This window comes from Phalacrocorax aristotelis, chromosome Z (genome assembly GCF_949628215.1).
Source record: "Phalacrocorax aristotelis chromosome Z, bGulAri2.1, whole genome shotgun sequence".
Taxonomy (NCBI): Eukaryota; Metazoa; Chordata; class Aves; order Suliformes; family Phalacrocoracidae; genus Phalacrocorax; species Phalacrocorax aristotelis.
In genome coordinates this window covers 12,980,607-13,002,837 of record NC_134311.1, presented here as the reverse complement: position 1 = coordinate 13,002,837, position 22,231 = coordinate 12,980,607, and the positions used below count along the sequence as shown (strand labels likewise).

The 22,231-nt window shown below is 46.4% G+C and overlaps 2 protein-coding genes across 7 annotated transcripts in view; one reads left to right on the top strand and one right to left on the bottom strand.

Moving 5' to 3' along the window:
• ELP1 (elongator acetyltransferase complex subunit 1) overlaps positions 1-5,370 on the bottom strand; it is a 60,293-nt gene extending 54,923 nt beyond the window's left edge. For all 3 annotated transcript variants that reach the window (XM_075080008.1, XM_075080007.1, XM_075080009.1), the window contains exons 1-3: positions 5,140-5,370; positions 3,562-3,714; positions 1,747-1,828 (exon numbers count right to left, since the gene is read on the bottom strand). In XM_075080008.1, coding sequence (XP_074936109.1) covers positions 1,747-1,828; positions 3,562-3,714; positions 5,140-5,289 — 385 coding nt within the window. In that variant the 5' untranslated portion in view covers positions 5,290-5,370. The remainder of the gene's footprint in view (positions 1-1,746; positions 1,829-3,561; positions 3,715-5,139) is intronic.
• A 214-nt stretch (positions 5,371-5,584) lies between these two features.
• The window catches only part of TBC1D2 (TBC1 domain family member 2), a 28,283-nt gene continuing 11,636 nt past the window's right edge, over positions 5,585-22,231 (top strand). The window contains exons 1-10 of one of the 4 annotated variants that reach the window (XM_075080010.1): positions 5,585-5,794; positions 7,537-7,694; positions 9,421-9,918; positions 10,570-10,702; positions 11,575-11,716; positions 13,792-13,928; positions 14,527-14,714; positions 15,841-16,227; positions 17,235-17,345; positions 18,951-19,135. In XM_075080010.1, coding sequence (XP_074936111.1) covers positions 9,517-9,918; positions 10,570-10,702; positions 11,575-11,716; positions 13,792-13,928; positions 14,527-14,714; positions 15,841-16,227; positions 17,235-17,345; positions 18,951-19,135 — 1,685 coding nt within the window. In that variant the 5' untranslated portion in view covers positions 5,585-5,794; positions 7,537-7,694; positions 9,421-9,516. Of the gene's footprint in view, positions 5,795-7,536; positions 7,695-9,420; positions 9,919-10,569; positions 10,703-10,749; positions 10,886-11,574; positions 11,717-13,791; positions 13,929-14,526; positions 14,715-15,840; positions 16,228-17,234; positions 17,346-18,950; positions 19,136-22,231 lie in introns of those variants that run through there. The other 3 variants (XM_075080011.1, XM_075080012.1, XM_075080013.1) reach the window with 3 other exon arrangements.

Here is a 22,231-nt window from a genome sequence, read left to right as displayed (position 1 = left end):
ATGCTTCCTGGCCTAACCTTAGAAAGTTCTTTCAAAAAATGGACCTTCCACTCTTAAAACATTTTCTCCTGAGATATGAAGGGCAAGAAGGTGACTGGGAGCAGTCAGCATGGAATTGTGAAGGCAAAATTATGCCTGACCATCCTGACAGCCTTCTACAATAAGATGACTAACTCATGGATATGCGGAGACCAGTGGGTATCATTTACCTTGATTTTAATAAGGCTTTTGACACTGTCTCCCATAATATCACCATAGACAAACTCAGGAAGGATGGGATAAATAAAAGGACAGTGAAGTGGACTGAAAACCAGCTGAACTGCCAAGCTCAAAAGCGTGCTATCAGTGGCGAAAGGTCCAGCTTGAGGTCAGACACCAGTGGCATGCCCCTGGATGCTAGGGCCAATGTTTAACATCTTCATTAATGACCGGGACGATGGGACCCTCAGCAAGTTTGCAGATTACAAAACCAGGAAGAGTAGCAGGTACATCAGAAGGTTATGCTGCTGTCCACAGGGACCTTGTCATGTATGTGAGATGGGCTGTCAAGAACCTCATAAAGCTCAAAAAGGGAAAAAGCCATGTCCTGCACCTGGAAAATAACAATATCAGGCACTAGGACAGACAGGGAGCCAAGTGGCTGGAGATCAGCCTGGCAAAAAAGTGACCTCTGTTTCCTGGGGGACACCAAGTCAAACAGGAGCCAGCAGTATCTCCCTGTTGCATAGGTGGCCAACAGCATCCTAGGCTGCATTAGGAATGTTGCCAGCAGGTTGCGGGAGGTGATCCTTCTCCTTTATTCAGTGCTGGTTAGACACACGTGGAATGTTGGCTCCAGTTTTGGGCTACTCAGGACAAGACAGACAAGGACATACTAGAATGAGTCCAGCAAAAGGTCACATAGATGATTTAAGGGCTTGGAGAATCTGTCACCTGAGGGGAGGCTGAGAGGAGTCAGACTGCTCTGGAGAGGAGGCTCAGGGAGAATCTCATTAGTGTGTATCTTATGTGGGAGGTCGGATACAGTAAGTACCCTGGTGCCGAGTGACAGCACAAGACATAATCGACATTAACTAAAATACAGCAATTTTCATTAAAATATAAGAAAATAACTTTTTACTGTGAAGGTGGTTACAGACATGAACAGGGTGCCCACAGACATCATGGGGTCTCCACCCTTGCAGATATCCAAAGCCTGACCAGGCATGGTTCCCCGCAACTTGTGCTAGGTAACCTGCTTTGCGCAAGGGGTTTGGAATAGGTGATCTCCAGAGCTCCCTTTCAACCTCAAGCATTCTGTGATTCTGTTTTGCTTGAGGCTAACTTTGTTTTCTAGGTGAAACACATCTGTAGCTGAGTTGAGCCTGTGACACATAGATTTCCTACCAAAGGGCAAGAAGCAGCTTTTGTTACTAAGAAATCAAATGGGGATACAAAGCCGGAGTCTTTATGTTCCAGAGGCAAGATCAAATATACTTCCTTGGAAGATCTGAAAGGCTAATTATGTTCTATAAAACTGAACTCTTTGGGCCTGAACAGCTTGTGTTTGGATCACCAAAGCACCTCATGGATCATGAAATGAAATTTCTTACAAAAGATCAGGTGGTTTTTTCCCTCTCTTTCAGCATTAGTCCCAATTTTGTAACTTTGTATTTTGCTTCTATCCTAAACTTAACCGCGTTTTACATTTTGGCCATAGTGACTTTCACTCCTACAGGCAGATAGCTTACAGGCTGTTGCTGATACCTGTTGCAAGCAAAACAAGCTCTTGGTCAGGACTCCAGCTCATGGTACTCAGACCGCTGTCTACACTTCCAACACATTCCACCTGCAAGACCAAAATAAGATCACAGAAGTCCAGGAACACCAGTGCAGCACCATCCCGGCACAAAAGCAATCAGTCACCAAAGCAGAGAAATCCTGTTACTTCAAAAACTCACAAGTCTTAATTTACTCTTCATGTTGAATGAAACATAAGAAAATATTTCTAACCAATAATGGTTCCAGAATATTTATATATGAGACCCCAGATAATCTAGAGATTAGCATTTTCTACCACACACAGTTTTAACAAGAGCTTTATTCTGCAACTCTCAGCCTTATGTCAGCATTGTTAATACTAATATTGCCTGATCAGGTCTGTGGTTACACTGGTGAACATATTGAAGTCACAAAACACAGACATAATGGTTCTTAGCTAGAGAATTCTAACATGCAGTTAACAGACACTATATCCATTAAAACTCTGATTAGCTTGTGCATGCTGAACTTGACAATCATACACAGCTGCACTAACTTCAAACTTCAAAAAAACTGGGCCAGTTTTACTGGGCCATCATGAGTACATAAGCAATAGCAGCGGGCACAGAACTGCTGTCATGCACTGTTATCCTGATTTGGAAAAGGCGTGGAACAGAACAACTGTGCTAACAGCAAGATGATGCTATTCAAGGAATTAAGCTCAGGTGTCACAATCTTTTCAGGTAAACAAAGTGGGACTGGGCACTGGTGGGCAGAGTAACCATCATCCATGTTCAAAAGGTTTCAGAACAAGCAGAGTAACCTTCAAGACTTCCTTCCTGGTGCCCAGACCACACCAGAAGAACAGAACTTTAAAATTAGGAACGTAAGCAAAAAAGCCTTGAAATAAAGGATCTGAAGTTAAACCTCAACTCTGACCCGTATATCAGTGCAAGAAAAATCTCACATATCTTTTGTTAATCTCTATTCATTCCCTTATAACAAGTTTTAAATTGCAATATGGGACACATTTTTCAGATACAGTTGATTGTATATTTAAAAGGTATCTGCAAATCAAACCTAACCAAGAACCAAAACAGGTGAGCTGCAAATAACCACAAGCTGACAGCTCAACCAGGCAGACCACTGTCACCTCGTGCCTACCTACACCTGCACTGTTGGGCTGATTGTGGGAGCTGATGCAGATTTCAGGGGGTGCTCCTGTGGTGTTTAAATATCTTGCTGAAGATTGTACAAATCTGACACTGAGGAAGGAAGAGAAAGCAAGTATCTCAGTTCCCGCCATATTTATCCAGCTAAGATATTACGGTTTCCCTTCAATCCTTTCTAGGGCTTTTTTATTCCAAATGTTCTTCAAATCACAACATACAGCACTTCCTCCTCTCTTCAGTTAAGTCACGTCAGCATGAAGTTCTGTATTGACTGATAATAAGGTAGCTACACTGTGAGTTATGAATCGATTACTTTATTCAGTACCTAGTCTCAGCAATATATTTTTCTTTAAGACTCTCTAGTGGATCCTGTGCTGCTGGGTGTGCACCAACAGCCCTCTGAGTAAACATACAGGACTAAGCCTGTGGACAGGTTAGCCACCATTTCAGTTTCATTTCTTTTACGGATTGTATATTCTGTCCTTAATCCTACTCTCAAGGCTCCCACAAAAATCAGCTCTGCACAGAAAAGGGAAACTAACCACAGCTCAGTATATAATAAACATACAACTGCCCCCTGAAGAAATTAAAAGTGTCATCTTTTTCTCTGAAATCCCTCCGTATCTTTGTGTTTTTCCTGCCATGTTACCTGCTTCGTGCTGAGATTGCACAGTAGGATGTCTCCAGCTGCTGTGGCAACACAGACAGACTCCTGCTCTGGAAGATCTTCAATACCCACAATGCAGCCACTTCCATCCTCGGGCATGAAACCCTCTGCAGTCAAGGAAACTTCTCTCGTCACCTTGACATAGAGAAGAGGCCAATGACTTCTAAATACACGACTCACTGGGATTTTTGCAGAAACAACAGAATAACATCCACAGGTATATTTCACCCTACTGCAATTACACAAAGCATTACACAGCAGAAGTGAGTATGTGAATGGCTCCAGGAAACAGACAGTGTGCAAGTACCCATTTTCACTTGTCCATAGGAAACTGTGAAGGTCCTTTTATGTTAAAAGTGCTAGACAATGAGAAAACTCACATAAGGGAGCAAAAAGTAAATGACAATACTAAAACTTTCAATTTTCTTGCTAATCAGCTTTCAATCCCCTTTTCATATGTGTCCACATAGTGTTAACGTTAAGAGGTGAATGGGTGGCTGCTTAAAGTGTCCCGATATTTTAAGGAGTCATTCAGACTTTACAGACACAGCATAAAAATAATTCAAAGTTAAACTATTTGGACGTCCATTCAGGTACAGCAAAACAAGAAAGTTTTAGCTAAAATAGCTCTCTCCAGCTTAGCTGCATGAATGTTTTTCACATCCAGTCATCAAAGCAAAAAAACCACAGCAATAAAGACCAGAAATAACTCCCCTCCCAAAAAAAGAAAAGAAAGCTGACATATTTAGCAACTTCAGAAATTTTAATACTAAGAAGATTTTAGTTGATAGCCTTCACAAACAGATCACAACGGAGAGTTTCAGAAAACACCCTTCTTTAAAAATAAGATCCCAGGAATGACCAAAAGCTCTTCTGTCGGCTAACTTTAGAACTGAACATAGTGAAGGAATGAGATGCCTCAGAGTTGCACAGCATGCTTTCAAAGACCCAGCTCTAACAGCAACTCATGGCTCAATGGCATTTTTTCTCTTCAGCGATATGTTTGGGTTCTTTTCCCCTAAAGCCTAGTTTCAAAAGCTCCCTTGTGAATTCTTCACTATCCTTATGCCTGTTTGCTTTTGTTCTGTGTCTCTGGTGCACCTGTTTTCCCGATCACACTTGACTAAACCAGGGGAACGACTCGTGCCTAATATAACCAACCTCTTGAGGGCAGATTTGGTATTTTAAGAGCACAACACATCACTTCACCCTCTAAGACCAGAGCGTAGCCTCATAACCGACTTTAGGCACCACGAGGGAGCACCGAGCAGCGGCAGGGAGCAGCAGGAGGCTCTCAAACCTCACAAACGCTGCCACAAAGAGGGAGCCACATGGGGGGGGCAAAGCCCTGAGGCAAGCTGCCGGCGGGCACCGACCCGCTCCCGCCGGCGGGGGCCCAAACGCTTTATTCCAGCTTTGCCATGGGCGGACCAATGCCGCCCCTGACAGCGTGCCTGCAACGACACACTAGAGCCGGCAGGCACCTGCGCCCTCCCCCGAGGCCGCAGCCGCGGCTCGGGCCCGGCAACGGCTCCCGCTGCGCCAGGCGGCGCCTCTCACCGAGTCCCCGGTGGAGCCCAGCTCCAGAAGACCGTGCTGGGAGCCCACGAGGACCGTGCCAGGCTCGGCGCTGAGGCAGAAGCACTGCGGGGTGCCCAAGGCGGCGGTGGAGCGGTGCCCGCCGGCCCGCAGCAGCCGCAGGTTCCTCATGGCGGATGGACGCTGGGCAGCACCTCGCCATTCACAGCGGCGCCATCTTCTCCACGGCGGGCGGGCGGAGGCGACGCCGCATGCGCGGGCCGGGGACGCCGGCGCAGTGCAGGAAGCGCGCATGCGCGGGCGGGTGGAGGCGCAGGCGCAGTGCAGGAAGCGCGCATGCGCAGCCCATGGTGCGGGCAACTCCTCCTGACGGGAGTGGGGGCGCGGCCGCCGCCATCTCACGCACCGCGGCTTCCCATCAAACCCTTCCCAAGGGCTCCTGGAGGCGCCAGAGCCTTCCTGGTGCGGGCTTGGGGTGGGGCTGCAACCGGAAAACACTGCCCGGCGATGTCGCTAGCGCTAGGCCGAGCTGGCAGTGTCGCTCCTGTTGGGTGCAGATCGCTTACTGCTACCTGCTGATCCCCTCCCCAAGCATCTCTGCTGGCCTGCTGTGGCACAGGCGGCTGTGCGGGACGAAGGGTTGGCACTTTGTCAGGCTGAGATCCTTGCGGAGCAGGTGGGTCTGCGAAGGCTGCGTGGCTCGTCCTGCTCTGCCTTTGCTGGTACTCCTACAGCCACCTTTCCCTGTCTGACTCATGCAGCGTGTGCTGGGTTTGGAAGCTGCGTGGGGTTGCAATTTAGACACGTCTGTTTGCACACGCCTGTGCTAGTGCTACTGTAGAAGGTAACACTGAGAGTGTTACTAGTTGTTTTGCAGCCATGCTGGTACTAACCAGTTGAGGAACTCCAGATGAGACTGTTAAGGTGATTCCAAGGCAGCCTACACCTAGACAGCCTAATGCTGCCCTGACACCACCCTTTTTGTCACACTCAGTCCTCTCCAGCTGTAGATGCAGCGGACAGGAGGCAGCTCAGGTTTCAGAAGGGAGAAGGACTTCATGCAATCGCAAGTGTAGCCTTCACACTTTCCCCTTTTTCCTGGTGGAGCTCAAGTCTATCAGCCCTGATTCAGTCGAATGGCCAACCAGTGTGCAAGCCAATTTTGGGGCAAAATCAATTTTGGCTATGGAAACGTGAAGAGAGTGCCTGCTTAATCAGCTTCACGTGCACTACAGTTTGGGGGCTTAGGCCAGTGGAAGGATGGGCCAGTGGACACCTGGACAGTTTTGCTTCTTGTTACTCAGGTACTAGACTTGGCTGAAGTTGGTAAAGTTGGCTAAACTCAGAGAGGGGTTTCTTGAGACCAGGGGAAATGAGTCACGTCATCAAGGCTTGGCTATCACTGCATGCAGAGAATGTCAAAGCCATACAGGCTCCTTACCCTGGGGATGGGTCTAAGAAGTGCCTTGCTAGGCCAGCCCAGCACCCGCCAAGCCCAGCAGGCCAGAGAGCCTGTGAGCCTGTCTGTGCTCTGTGCCCAGTCCCGCTGTGCTCCTGCAGGACCTGTGCTGCTGGGTTAGGGCAGTCTCTGACACCCGTGTTCCCTGCAGTACCTCTTTCGGAGGCTTTTTCAAGCATCAGCCTTAGACCCTTTGGTCCAGCTTGATCCTTTCACCCTCTAATCTCTTGTTGCACCAACTACAGGTGTTTCTACCATCTGAAATTTGCTCGCCAGATAACTGATTTGCCCCAGCTGACTGCATGGTTGTGGCTTTCGCACTGTGGGGTCTGGTGAGCAGCAGGTCTGCATCCACTGCCCCGGTGGTTTTGCAGGCTTTGGGCGCATCCCTCCTAGCAGATGGGACCCTCTGGTCCCCTCCAGCCCGTGAGCCCCTCTGGGCTTGCTTTCAATGTGCTGCACCACCCTGGTAAATCATTTTCTTCCTCAAACCCGGCTAAAATGGCGTGTTATTATTTTCTCCACGGCTGCAGCTGGCGTCCTCTGCTTCGCAGCCGTCTTGCTTTGCTCCCCCGTCCCTGCCGCCCCCGCCACGCCACCCCACCACAGGAGGAATCGCGGAGCGGCGGCCGGCCCAGCCCGGCCGGGGCTGCGGGCCCCCCGCGCCGTCCCACCGTGCGACCCTCCCGCCGCCCCGGCCGGGCGGTGCAAGTGGTGCCAGGGTGCGGTCCCCGCTCCGCGCCAGGCAGCGCAGCCCTGTGCCAGGCTCCAGCAGCCGCCGCTTGTGCCCTAGAGCCGTGCAGCTGGGCTGGGTGGCGCTTCCGCGGCGCCGGGTCGGGCCGGCCCTGTGCTGCTCACACCACCAGCTCCAGAAAGGTCTGTGCAGGGTTCACGCTGATCTTTTTTCATTGATGAGTCAGCGTCAGAGCTGTTTTCAGCTAAATATCTCTTTCATACAGTTTCTAGGCAGCGACTGGACCGAGGAAAACTTGAGGCAGAAGCTCCTCTTCTCCTGCTGTTGGATTTGTTTTGGAGGTGGCAGTTACCTGCTGGGTGGTGCCTGCAGCAGTATCTCTGTGCCAGCAGACGGTGACTTCTCTCTGCTTCTTTTCAGGAGGTAAGATTTTATCTCCTAGCGTCCTTTGCGATGCAGACACGACATGACTCCTTATAACTTGGTGCTGGCACCCAAAATGCTTACTTGATCCTCTGTTCATCGTGTGGACCCATGGACTGTCATGCTGGCAAGAGGTGGAAGTGCGCTGGAGTCTTCAGACAGTACAGGAGGTCCTTATGCTGGTACTGTCATGAAAGCCCAGGGTCTATTGACCTGGGAGATTTGCGACTCCTTCTTCCTCCTGGTGATGGTTCCTTTGTGCCAGGCAAAATTAGCTTGGTAATGAAGCTTTTGGATGTTTCAGAAGCTTAGCTGAGGCAGCACCTTCATGAAGTGTGCTTGTTCCTGGCATTTGTGAATGTGTTCAGCAGCAGAATCCATGGTGTCACGAGTGAACTAAAAGAAGTTCAGTACCTTTCCAAAAGGAGTGAATATTATCTACAGTTGTCTAAAAAGCTAATGTGGGAACAGGAGGGGGCAGCAATAGATGTGATGGGGCTTAGCCAGCTCTAGGATGGGTAAGCCTTTGTTCAGTCATGAGGATAAGTCATTCCTAAGAGCATGAGCTTGGGCAGCATCTCTGTGCTCCCCTGGATTAATCTCTGCTCACCTGTTGTCACACAGCTGGCTGTCATGTTCAATACTTTTGTGTCTGCAGTTGGATTCCCACTAACTTAACACTACAACAATGTATTTGCTTACATATTTGCTTCAGATATGTTAGTGTCTGAACTGAAGTCTCAGGCAGTCTTTTAATTTGTTGATCTGTAAACCATGATTTTCCTTAAAAAAAGTAAGAAATTATAGGTATTTTTCTGGAGCTTTGTTAGCTTTCTTTATACAAGGGTCATGGGTATCTGCAGCTCTGAGCAAATAATCATACCTGCCATATGGTTAAGGACTTGAAAAAGTGCCCAGAAATGTAGCAGAGTTGCCATCCTTGTATATGATCAAAGTTCATCTGAATATGGACCCAAGTACCTGCCAGTGGCTTTGAAGTCGGCCTCTTCTCTGAGAGGGTAATTGGACTGGATATCTCCACAGATACCCTCCAGCTTTATTTTTCTATTGTTTTCTTGCACATTGTGTTCCTCTTGGGAAGCAGCAGGTTACTTTGGCCACTGAGCAACCAAGTCTCTTTTGGAAAGACAACAGAATTATTTTCTCTGGTGTATAATCCATCATGTGAGGCCTGGTAGATGGAGATTGAACACATGGTATGCAGGCTTTCTAGCAATAATCCTCAGCTGACACAAATGATTTATAAGGACACTACATAAGGCTGGATTTTTCTTCAGGCACCATCATGTAAAATACTAGCTGAACATTCAGTGGAAGTGCCAGGATACACTTACCTGAAATCCCTTGACCTGGGTATGTGGCCGCCCAGAGCTTGTTGTCTTGCCCTGTTTTCTGCAACTGTTACTTACCATTGTTGTTTGTGGCTTCAGATGCCCTAGTTATTGCTATTGATTTGGTATGCCCATAGACTCTGCTTATTTTTCACTCAAGAGGTTGTGGTACTGCTTCTGGGCTGCTAGTCTGGGCTAATTTAGGAATGGAATAGGGACAAAACAGATATATAGAGGTTATATGAGCTGAAGAAGGCAGGGACCAATGACTAGAAGTGGAATTTGGAGACTTTGGCTGGGCAGTTTGAAAGCTAGGAAGTGGGTTTTTTTATCATATACTAGACCTGAGCTTATTCCTTTTTCATTTGCCACAGGTTCTATAACAACGATGATATAGTCAGGATCTGCTGTTCCTTATTTACATAGAAAATTTCCTGTTTCAGTACGATTCTGAGTTTATTTCCTGAAAGATGAAAAAAGGACTAGAAAGCAGAGCTTGTCCCGTTGCAGCTCCAGGCTATTTAGTGGAGTCAAATCCAGACAATAGCAGCAGCAATGGAGCCTCAGCGAAAGACGTGCTTTCCTCTTCTGGAGAACTGGAAAATGTACAGCTGAAACCAAGCAGAGGAACACTCAGAAAAGGTCTCTGTGGCTATTTAAATAAGCTGGGCATCAAGGGGCCAATCAAGACCTGGAAGTCTCGCTGGTTCTTTTACGATGAAAACAAATGTCGTTTACTGTACTACAGAACTGCACAGGACATCAACCCTTTGGGGTCTATCGATCTCTCCAGTGCCAGCTTTGATGGCAGGGTGGAAAATGGGGAAGGGGTTTTTGAGGTCAGAACCCCAAGCAGAGTTTTTACTTTAAAGGTAAGTGTCAGCGTCTTCTTGTGGGGGCTATTATGAAACATTCCCAGTCAGGACAGACACATGTCTGCTAAGATACCCCATAGCTTGCGTTTCACTTTAGTGCTCCCAGCCTGGACCGTTAACATTTGGGCCTAAATTGCCTGCTTTGTTTTGACAAGGCTGGGACTCCATTACCTGTGAGGTGGCCATTGTTTAACCGAATAGGAGTAAAATCCAAACTGGATGCTGAACTTGAATAGGAGTCCTGCAGTCCACATGTAATTTACTGAAGAGGAATGAGCTCCCCTGTCTGAAATGGATGCTCCAGCAGGAACCTTTGCTAGATTTTTACCTGTGTGAAAATTTCTATTAAGAAGCTCTGTGTGTGATTCCTGGGTAAAATAATGGTGACATTTCTGAATAGCCTTGGAGCATAGTAAACCAAAAAAAAATTTAAAATGAGTTTAGCAGTCCACTGAGGTTCTGTTACTAAGGCCATGCTGAAGATTTACTCTGTCCTCCCAAATCAGTGTTAGGACTAGAGGGTATAGCATAGGCTTGACACAGCTGGCCTTTATTTCTGCTGACCTGGGCAGTGAAGTGGTGGTCAGCCCTTCAGGATGTGTCTCATGCTGATGAGATTACTCCTCTCCCCTTCCTGTTTTGTGTTAGGCAATCAGCAAACAGGCAATGATGTACTGGCTGCAGCAGCTACAAATGAGACGTTGGGAATTTTGCAATGCTCAGAGCAGATTTCCTGTGGGCAGCTCCCAGCTTGTGAATGAACCGCTGGCTGGCAGAACAAGTAGGTGTCGCATATGTCAGCCTTTCTTGTGTTTTTAGCTCCTCGTCTGTAAGTGGGCAGAGGTTTTTGCCAGGTTTTTAAATGCAGGTTTTTAAATTGGTTGATGTTTGGAACTTCCGGCCTTATTCTGGATGTATGTGAATGGGCTGTCTCCTAGTCCACAGCATGGCTGGAGATGCTCAGGTATCTTACGATCATGAATTCCCTCTTGATTCTCCTCATGCACGTGAAGTGTGCACATTTGGTATGTCCCCTTCCTCTTGCCAGGCCAAGAACAGCAAGCAAGTTTTTTTTCAGTGGTGGTGGGAGGAAGATATGTCTTTCTAGCAGTGGGAGTACACAGGGTGGTGGGTGAGGGGAGGGCACAAGCAGGGTGTCCACCTGTTCAGTTATGACTACATGCACATTTTGTTTGAAATGTGTAACGCCTTCCCTATAAGTGCCTGCTCTAAAAGGTTCTGGGTACCTTGGCATTTTGCTACAGCAGGCAATAATTTGGTAGCAAACTGTATTTGTGGAGTGTTATATTCACATTAGAACTATCAAACACTGTTTGTGATGGGGAAAAAGAACAGCAACAGCTGTTCCTTAGGTGGTTGAAGTTTGATTGTTTAGGGTTAGCCTTTCTCATATGCAACTGGTTGAAGTCACATGATTGTCATTGAACAGATGGCTCTGTACATGGACCTTCTGTAATTTGACCTAAAGCTAAGGAAATGTGCTCTGCTGTCCTTGTTCCACCTGGCCAGCTGAACATGGAATGTATACCTGTGGTAAAACGTTGCGGCTCTCAAGTTACATCAAGGAGCCAAAGTCCAGTGGGAATCTATCTTGCTTGCTTGCTTCTGTGTCCTGGTTTGATTTTTTCATAGATGTTGTTGACAGTGAAGACTTTCTGCCTCCAGTGAAAACACCAACAGAAGCAGTGGGTTTAAAGGCAGCATCTTTGCCTGCACCCCAAACATCTACTGCTTTGCAGAACATCTCCTTTAAGCACCCTTGGACAGAGATACAGTAAGTACATGAGGAGAGCTGTAATGCAGTTGACATGCTGGCCTGCTGCTCTGTGCCTTCCTTGCATGTCATGTATTGTGTGAAATGGAACTCTTGCCTAGGTGGAAGAACCATGAAAAAGCCTTTTGAAGGATATTCCAGGTCAAATTAAACTTTCTGCCAGGTCTTTCGCATCCCCCTGTTCCAATGCATTTCACATCATCTAGGTCTCTTAGCAAAGATCCTAGTGGCAGATGTAGGGCTTGATTAAGCTTTCTTCAGCGTAGGGTGGTGGATTGCATGCCTACTGTGATGCATCTGCACATCCTGGAAGGGCACATGGGCAGGTTGAGATGTACTCTGTAGGCTGGTGGTAGAAGCCCACTAGCACTTTCCAGTGGTTTCAAAGGACCTTGAATATAGTGTACTCTCTAAATCAGGAATTCCAAGCAAAAGGTGCTTGACCCTGTAATATGGCCCAACACTGCACACCGTGCTACTCCTTGCTGAGTTTCAAGTATATGAATGTTCCCACTGCCTACAGTGACATTGCTTTCTGCAGTTGCAATGTGTAGCTCCATCAGGGCATCAGGGCTACAAGTTAAAAGCCCTGTGCAGTTACACTTGTGCAAAGACAACCCCCATCAATATATCTCCTTAAGGGTGTCCTAGTCACTTATTTACATATAACCAAAAATGTGTAAGTGGCCACAGGTGTGATAGGTAGCCTGGCACCTGCCAGATGTTTTTGGTGGGGAGGTTGGTTGTAGTTTTTTACCACCACTACTGTGGCCACAATCTGATGCTGCTAGGAAGATAGGTCCCTCATAGGACCAAAGAGGATCAGAGTCAGCTGTACTATCTTGCAGGGTATGCATTCCCTCCTCCTCAATTTGATTAAAAATAATATGAGTATATTTCCTCCCCACTCCCTGGCCTTGCTTTTGCTAGCTTGGATAAAAGTTGCCTCTTTTCAGCTTCAGATTGTATTGCTCCTCTGGTTCTGTGAACATTTCTTCAGGCTGTTATCACTATCAGGCTGGGTCTTCCTGAGTGTGGCTTGTCTGACTTCAGATAAATTGTTTGATCTCTGCCTCAGAGGAAGAGAAAAGTAGGAAAGTTGCATAGGATGAGTGCCAACTGTAGACTGCTGGGAATGAAGGTCTGCTCATCTAATGTGCCAATATGTTCCTTGAAGTCAGAAAAGTCTGGTCTTGTGCTGTGGAGCCTTAGAGTAACAAGGCAAAAGGAAAACAATATCTAAATTCCAACTTCATTTATGGTTAGCATCAGCTGACACTGAGTGTTTTGTAGGTCTCAAAACAAAAGGCTCATTTTGTTTTAGCTGATGGACAACACAGGAGGAGAAGGGAAAAAACATGTACAGAGATGGGCAACTGTCTCACTTTCCTGTATAGGTTTTACAGAAAACACTTGTGTGTTTGTGGTTCTGCATGACACTGTAAAGTAACCTTTTAGTGCTTCTGGCAATATCTGATAGCGGCAGCTGAGCAAACTGGTTCTGGGTCTGATTGCAGTTTTGTTCCTGAATCTCTTTACTGCATCAAAGTCTATTGAGTTTGTTGTGGCAAGGTTATTAAATGTAGTTCAGAGCACGGGACCTGTGGCTGCTTCAGGTGTGATCATTATGGCAGTTTTGGCTGTGCTGTAGATAGCTGAGCTTTTCTTGGCACCTGAGGATTTCCACAGTGAGCTAAGGAGAGGGAGGAAGGAAGGAAGGAGGAGGAGAAGAGGGAGAGAGAGGAAGGGGAGAGATGTGGTTGATCTGCTGTTACTTTTGTTCCCCTGTCCAGCCTGATGTATTTATGTGCAGGGTTCAAGCATCTGGGGAAAGATCTCCAGCTGATTTGCATTTCTGTGCTGGTACTGATTTTGTGGCACCTTCCTGATTTACACCTCCTACGATCTTGCTCCCCTCTGTGAACAGTTCATTTTCTTGGCACATGAGGGAGATAGGTTTTGGGAGGAGGGGTGGGATATGAGGAGAGGTAAGGCATTGAATAGTTCAAATATGCACTGACTGCAGTGATCACGACTTCTGTTCATTAGGCTGTCTTGATCTCTTCTTGTTTCAGAAACACTGTCTACAATATCTGTGGCTCCAAGCAGCTCTGGGGGAACAATGGAAATGTCTTTAGCTTCAGTGAATTACGGGAGCATCCTGACAACCCAGATGAGGAACAAGAGGCAGAAGTGGAGGCAGGGTGTGCAGGTGCTTGTCTGAGTATGATGCCTTCTAGCAAGGAGCCAGAGTTAGCCGGAATGGGAGGGAGTGTGTGGCAAGCTGTCATGGGACATGAAAACTCTGTCACATTGTCTCAGATCCCTTCCTCTGGTGTTGGCACATGACTGACTTTTTTGGCCCTGTGTCGGGCTGCCTCTGTCTCCTACCTCTGGAACCTTCTGCAGAGGCAAAAATACCATCCATGGTGCCAGCCCATACTGGTATTTCTTTCAGGTAGAAGTTAAATTGCTGCATGGTCACAGGCTAAGCTCAGCAGCTCCACTGCGTGCTTGGAAAGTTACCTGTCCATGACGGTAACTTGCATTTGCTGTGTGCAAGATAGATGTGTGGGGTGCAAGGTGGGTTAACAGGTACCACAAAATGTCATGGCGTTGTTTATTCTGGGGGTACCTGTGGCTGGTCCCTCCTGTCTGTGCTTCAACCCTGTGAATCCCAGCAGCTCAATTTTCCTTGTCCTGTGTGTCAGTCTTCTCTGCTGAGCTGTTGTGAGTCCCCCCATGTAGCAAGACTCAGAAGTTCATAGTAGCAACACAATTCTGTGTAAATTAACCCTATTTCCCCTCAGTTAAGGATGGGCTTCTGGAAGATGGAAGAGTGGAACCCAGGCTGACTTGGATTAGGAAAGCCAGGTGGATGAACAGTGGCTTCCCAGGCTTGCCTGAAGAACTATCCAAGGAAAGGAACCCAAATGATAAAGTGGGTGTCCTACAGCAACAGATCCTGACACTCACAGAGGAAGTCAAGTCACAGAAGGTAAGAGTGGTGAAGAGTCTGCTGCTTCTGAGGGAAGGGCCCTGTGTCTGGTCGCAGGGGCTCCCTTATATCTCGGTGTTAGGCTGAGAAGTGCTCAGCAGGCGCTTGCTTGGGGACCAGCTGAAGCTCCTGATGTTACCCCTTTGTGCCTGATTTTGCCCAGTGCAAGGGAGAATGTGCTGTACATCAGCCATTGCTGGAAATGCAGCTAGCAGATGGGCTGGAAGAGGGCAAATTCAAGTGTGCTCTGCAGGTGTATTGCTGGTGCATCTCTGTTGCCTAGTGAATGTATGAAGGACAGCCCTGAATATGTACCGTGACACTGGCAGGAACTGCCAGGCTGTCGTACTGTTAACACCAGGTCATTCTTTTTGAACAGTGATGCACCATTAACAGGTGATTTGACTGTAGAAGTCAGCACATGGGTCACTGCAAGGGCTGTCTTTCCTGAACAGTACTGTTCTTTACAAGCATGGAGCAATGCTGGATTCTCCACTAATGATGCGGGTAGCTATTCCAGCATAAAAGGCACGAGAGCCAGCTCCCATGGTGGGCAATCAGTTGTATCCTTGATTTGCTTCCTTAGGTGGCTGAGATGGCAGAGCCTGGGTCAGCAGCATGTTGCTGTGGCATGCTTTTGTGCCTTCATGTGGGATGGAGTGAGGGAGGACTCTGCAGAGGGAAGGTTAAAATGGATGCAGCGATTTCCTTCTGGTAGCACAGATAGATGCAGACTGCATTATTTCCCTCCCTCCTGTTTTATTACACTGCTGACCAGATCTCCAGCTTCTCTGGTCTCTGCTAGGCCTTCTAAGAAGGATGACTGTAGAAAGTCAGAATTCAGACAGTGTGAGTAGCAGCTTGTCTGTTAGCAATCTACCTAAAGTCAAGTCATCCGTGGCTTGCTGCAGAGACCTTACAGGCCTAGCCCTGAGAGGAGAGCTTCTCTGCTGGGGAAGCCCTGTGATTTCAAGATTGCTGCATTCAGTTTTGCTTCTGAAAGGAGTCAGTTTTAAGATCCTGAGGATCTTTCATTGTTCACTCACTACTGCTTGGGTCTGTGTTGTCTGAGCTGCTGTTGCCCTGGGCAGCATTGTAATGTAATGGCTTCGTGTTCCCTTTCCAGGAGCTGGTTAAACTTCTCCACAAAGCTCTGGAGGCAGCCCAGCAGGAGAAGCGAGTGTCTAGCATGTATCTCACTGCAGCAGAAGATAAGGACAGGCTGGAGTTGGTGCGCCACAAAGTGAGACAAATTGCAGATCTTACAAGTCAACTGGAAGCTCTTGAGCAAGAAAAGAAGGAACTGGAGCAGACGCTGACTCTGAGGGACAGCCACATCCAGGAACTCAAGGAGCATGTGCAGCTTCTGATGGAGAAGAACCATGCCAAACAGCAAGTCATCATGGCCTTGACGGAGCAGATGGCCCGAGAGCTCTCTGACCCCCTGCAAGAAGCCAACACTATCACTGCAGAGACACTGTTTAAGCAGCAGGAGGAGATTGAGCACCTGAAGGTGTGTGAGATGGCACAGGCCATATGGGGACTCCCATTTCTGTGCCCTCTGATTCAGCAGGAGGGTGTTCCTTGTGGGAAGCACTGACTATACTATTTCTGGTTGCTCCCTCCCCCGGCCAGCTCCTCCCAGTTAATGTACTGGGCATTACGTTACATGATATGGAATATCCATTTGGTCAGTTTGAATCCGCTCTCTTAGCTGTGCCCCCTCCCCTCCCGGTTTCTTGTGCACCCAGCAGAGCATGGGAAGCTAGAAGAGTCCTTGACTATACAAGCGCTACCCAACAACGGCCCAAAACATCTGTGTGTTATCTCAACATTTTTTTCCATGCTAAGTTCAAAGCACAGCACTATACCAGCCAGAGTGAAGAAAATTAACTCTATCCCAGATAAAACCATGACAACTTCATGTCCCCATTCAGTGCCTGCCTTTTTCAGTCCTCTTTTGTTTCTCAGCTGCAGTCTCACGTGCTGCCTTCACTAGCTTTCTTCCTGTGTTTCCCTCTTGCAAACAGTTTCCCAATACATCCTGGTTCTTTCAAACCCAGCCTGCTGTATGTCACAATATGCAGTTATAATGACTAGTTAGCATGGGTTGGAGAATTGTCCAAAGAACCACCTACTGCGTTGTAGGAGACTGTTTTTGCTGCCAGCTGAGGCTGAGATTTATGTCAATTTTTAAAAAAACAGAACAAAACACATATATTCTTCATCTTACTTAGGTGCTTCTCTAGCTTTATATCACTGGATGTCTCTGTGTTTACTAAGCATGTACATGCAGTGCATTTAGCATTTTCGGGTGCCTAACTCTCCCCTTTAATGTTGTGCCTTGACTTCCTTTGTAGGCAACCTTTGTCCTGGGGAGTCCTGTCATCTCCCCAGAACACAAAATTATTGAAATATTTTCTTGTCCTTAGCACAATCCACACCTGAGGTCCCTGAACTGGGAGGGGATTCCAAGCCCCTCAAGAACTCTCCTTGTGTGACTGTTTTGCTTCGTGGCAGGATGATATTGATGCATACAAAACTCAGAACCAATTTCTCAACTCGGAGATCCACCAGGTTACTCGACTCTGGACAAGTGTTGCTGAGAATGAAAAAGCCCTTCTCATGAAGGTAAGGCAAAACTAGTTTTTTTCCTTGGCAAGAGCTGTTACTAATTTCTTTCCAAAGTCAGTACTGGTCCAGAACACCAGGAATAAGCTTTCTTCCCAATGTGTTTTTTTTTTTAGTGTGACCTTTTTTTCTGGTTTGTGTTGTTCCTAAATTAGACATGATCATTTTCATTCCTCAATAAAAGTAAAATACCTGCAAAGCTCAGTTTTAAGGATGCTGAAACTTAACCCAAATTTTTGCATTTCAGCTGTGCTTTTGGTTACAAATGAAAAAGCAACACTATGTGTAAAGAATCAGAAATCTTCCCTGAGAGCTGGCAGATTGACTGAGCCCTGGCTTCATCTAGTTTTTATTTCTCTACCAGGCTTGGCACTACCAGGTGGCAGCACTCTCAGGTCCTGCTGCTAGATTAGAGTTCTTATATTTTCTTAAGCTCTGTTTTAATTTCTAGCCTTGTAAGTATGCATAACCTGGTTACTCTCAGACTTGTCCAATCCTACCTTCTGGTCCCGAACCACTTCCCCAGGCTGGTGGTGTGTGCTGGCATTTGTTCTGTGGGTTTTCCCTGGGTTTTACTTCCCTCGGTCTTAAAGTATATACCCGCAGTCTTGGATTCTGGAACAGGGCAAAGAGCTGTTTGCTTTCTAGACCTTTGAAATGCTGCCTACCTCCTAACTTACTGCTTTCTTCTAATCGTGAAACTGCAGTAACCTTCAGAAAGGAACTAATCAGATCAACATGCTCAGTGTGAGGCAAAATGCTCATTAAAGTTTTAGTACAAAAGTATCCCATGCTCCCTTCTGTCCCCTGCATATGCCGCCTAATTTTCTCTGTGGTTTCTGTTTTGGTTTTGTTTTCAACTACTGCTTCCCACTGAGCACGAGTCTTCATTGAGCTTCCTGTAAGACATCGGGTGAGTTTTGTCACCTGTGTGGCCTCTGTTCCCCCGCCTTTGGAGTGGGGATAACAGTCCTCGTTCCTTTTCTCTGCTCTGTGTGCCCAGGAGTATGGTGGTGGCAGGGACTGGCCTGCTGTTGGAACTCAGTTGGGCTTGTGTGCTTGAGGAATGTTTTGTGTACCAGTACCATGGGACTGGGGTTGCTGAGGGGCAGGTGGCCACCTTGTCTGTGGTGCTACTGTGTATCCTAAAAATAATGTGGGCACAGCTACATCCCAGGAGTGGGATGTTTTGTTCAGGATACAGCAAAATATGGGGTAGAGAACTGAGGAGCAGTGAAAAAGCCTGCAGAGAACTCAGCTGCAGTGGTATCTCTTTGATTGTGTCCTGAGCTGAGCTGGCTGGGATATGGCCATCCACTGATGCAGTGCAGTACAGTGCCTAAAGTGGGTGATGCTGTAGTAGGTCTCCCTCTCAATAAGCAACTTCTTTTGCATGCTGGCTACTGCAGCTTGTGCTTGTTCATAGACCACAGTGATTCATTCATGGCTGCAATTCCACTGACTGTAGAAAACTGCTGGATGTGTTTTCTGGGGCTTTGCTGTTCAGAAGTCTTCCCCTGATATGCAGACCAGGCCAGCAGAGAGCAGTGGCAACACATGAAGAACCATCAATGAGCCAACTCATTCCCTCTTGTTCCCCATCAGTGTGCGTGCCTGCAAGCACGAAACTGCCAGATGGAGAGCAAATACCTGACAGTCTTGCGGAAGCTGCAGGAGGCTGTACCTGGCCTGCCCAGCTCTCATGCTGATTTGGTGAGGAACCTCATCCAGGAAGCCCTCCAGTGGGATGTGAAAGAAGAAGCAGAAGGTTTTAACCTGAACCCTGTAAGGTAAGAGGCAAAAGCATGGGGATATTCACACCCTTGCAGGAGTCTGGCTGTGGAGGGGAATGTGCAGGCAAGAAAGAATGGGGGACATTTCTATAGCAGAGACTTGGAGCCGTGACTTAAGAGTAGAGGTTGAGGCGGCTGGTTTAGCTTGGTGGTGTGGTGACCCTAAATATCGGATACTATCATATCACTGTAGGAAGGGGAAATTAAAGATGGTGCAGCTAAACTTTTCTTGGCAATGGCAGATAGTATGGCAGGTGGCAGTGTTTTCCTGAAAGCAGGTTTGTTCACCCAGTGTGCAAAACACTAAAATACACTCAGAGCAGGGGTATTTTATTAATTTCATATTTGCAAAGATGGGTGCTAGGTGGTAACTCTTGCTAGCACAAAGCAGCAAGAAACAACGAGGTATTTATACAGTTAAATGTGTCGGTCATAGCTAATATTCACTTTTATTCACAATTCTGTTTATTCACAAGTTAGTACCTAGCTAATCATTGATTAGTTTCTTTCTCATTTCATCTTAAATGTACAGCTCCCTTTCAATTTGCCACGCATGCTCAGCAAGTAAGGGGCTTATTTGAGCAGGGGGCTTTCTGACCTATGGGCATGATTTTTAGTTCACCTGAAGGACATTTAGTTTTAGTTCTTACCAACGTGCATAAACATCCCAATTAGCTGTCTTCCTTTTTACTTTAATAGGCAGCTTTTGGCATCTTCTGAGGCAGGATGTTTCCTTTTATCAGTCTTTCAGTTCTTTAAGGATAGAGTTGTAAAACAAATGCCTCCCTATCTCCCTGTTCCCTCCTCTGACCACCAGATTCTGTTTTGCAGAGCTCACGTGATCCATTGTTATTACTTAGTGGAACATTTCATTTTCTGCGGGATATAATTTTTCCCCCCCTTTGAGACTATGAGACCTTTTTCATGAGTCTTGTAAGTCTCCTTTTCATAAGCAGTATATAATTTTTGTAACTTGTCTTACTATCGTACTCTTAACACATCCTAATAATACAGAAGGAATCAGAGTCATAATTACAGCATTGTAACAAGCTTTGCAACCATCCAGTAAGGGAGAATTCAAGTTTATGTAACATTTTGTTTAACCATCCCACTTTTATTGAAGCCCTTATGTCCTAGCTTGACTTTGCCACTTGTTTTATTTAGTCTAATTAATCATCTAGTTTTTCAGTAATATTTGGGGTGTGAAAACAACAATCCTTAGAATTTAAATTTATGTAGGTACAAACCCCATGACCTGTAGTAACATCCAAATGCAATTACTTTACCTCCTGTTATTGAATTATTAGCTATTCAGTTTTCAAAGGTTTGATTTAAATCTAGAACTAAGATTTCCCCATCTGAGGGGTTTGCAGTGGATATTGGTAGTGGAAGACGTGTAGTCAAACTGCTGCTGCTGTGGATTCTCCGAAATGACTGCATAAATTGTAAGATTAAATTTCCTTTACAGACAATAAATGCTGAATATTACTACACTATCTACGGTTTCTTCTTGTCATAGTTAACTTAACAATGCTTTCTAAGGGTGTTCTGTAATTATCCTCATGGGAAAAATAGGCACTTAATCTCTACATAGGCAAGACCTGTTTCCTAGGCACAGTTCATTGAGAGTCTCTGGTCAATCAAAGTCTAAATTCTCCAGTTCGGGTGGAAGTCCATTGTCTTGGTCAGGCCTTTGGACCCTTTTCACCTTTGTATAATGAAACCAGGAATCAATTCCTTCCAACTTAACCGCAGTACTGGTCTCCAATAGCACAGTATAGGGACCTTTCCATTCTTCTTTCAGTGATGCATCTTTCCAGACTTTTACGTAGACAGTGTCTCCTGGCTGGAATGGGTGGGCTGGTGCGTCCAAGGGAAGAGAAGCCATTTAGGCACCTGTGTAGTGAAGACAAAGTCTGCAAGAGAGAAAATATTATTTGATTGCAGCCTGTCCTCGTACATGTATTTGGTCTCCCTTAACATTTAAAAGGTTTGTGGGGTATGCTTTCCCATATACTATCTCAAAGGGGCTTACCCCCTCCTTAACCCTAGGGGGTTATTTGAATTTGCAAAAGAGCTAAAGGTAGGGCTTCTCTCCATTTAGGGTGTGCTTCCTGGCAAAGCTTAGAAACTTGCGTCTTGAGGGTCTGATTCATCCTTTCTACCTCCCCACTAGACTGAGGCCTCCAGGGGGTGTGTAGTTACCACTTAATCTGTAAAAACTTGGAAATTCCCTGCATTACTGCACAGGATTTAAGGTGGAGGTTAGGGAAAGTGTGACATCATCTTGTTCTAGTAATATGACTTGATGTCTCACTAACCTATTCAGGGGAATTCAGTGGTGTCGCTTGTTTTCAAGGAGAGACGATGCAGCATGAGGTACTAACACAGTAATTGGTTGACCCAGTGTCAGTTTTTGAGACTTCTCAATTAAGGCTACAGTCGCTGCTACTGCCCTCAAGCAGGTGGGCCAGCCTTTACCAACCTCATCCAATTGTTTCAAACAGTATCCCACTGGTCTTTTCCAGCTCCCCAGTTTTTGTGCCAGCACTCCCAACACCACTTGCTGTCTTTCATGTTCATATATCCCAGATTTGGGAGCGCTAAGGCAGGGGCTTCCATTAATTTCTCTTAACTTTATCAAAACTTTTATGACATTGTGTTGTCCATTCCAGAATCCCTCTGCTCCTTTTGTGGCAGCATATAATGGCGTGGCAATTAGTCTGAAATTAGGGATCCATAGCCTACACTACCCAGCCATACTTAAAAATCCCCTTAATTGTTTCTTTGAGGTTGGTAAAGCAATTCTGCAAATGGCCTTCTTTCTTTCAGCACTTAAAATTCTCTCTGTAACTTCACATCCCATATATTGGATCCTTTCCTTCCCTATCTGGTCCTTCCTTTTAGAAACTCAGTAACCTGCTGAACCCAGAAAATTAAGCAAGCTGGTTGTGGCTTCCAAACACTCTTCATAGGTATCTGAACCAGTCAGTAAATCGTCTACATACTGTAACAGCGTTATGGCATTATACCCGTTGTGCCATTGCTCTAATTCCTTCGCCAATGCATTACCAAACAATGTGGGGTTATTTT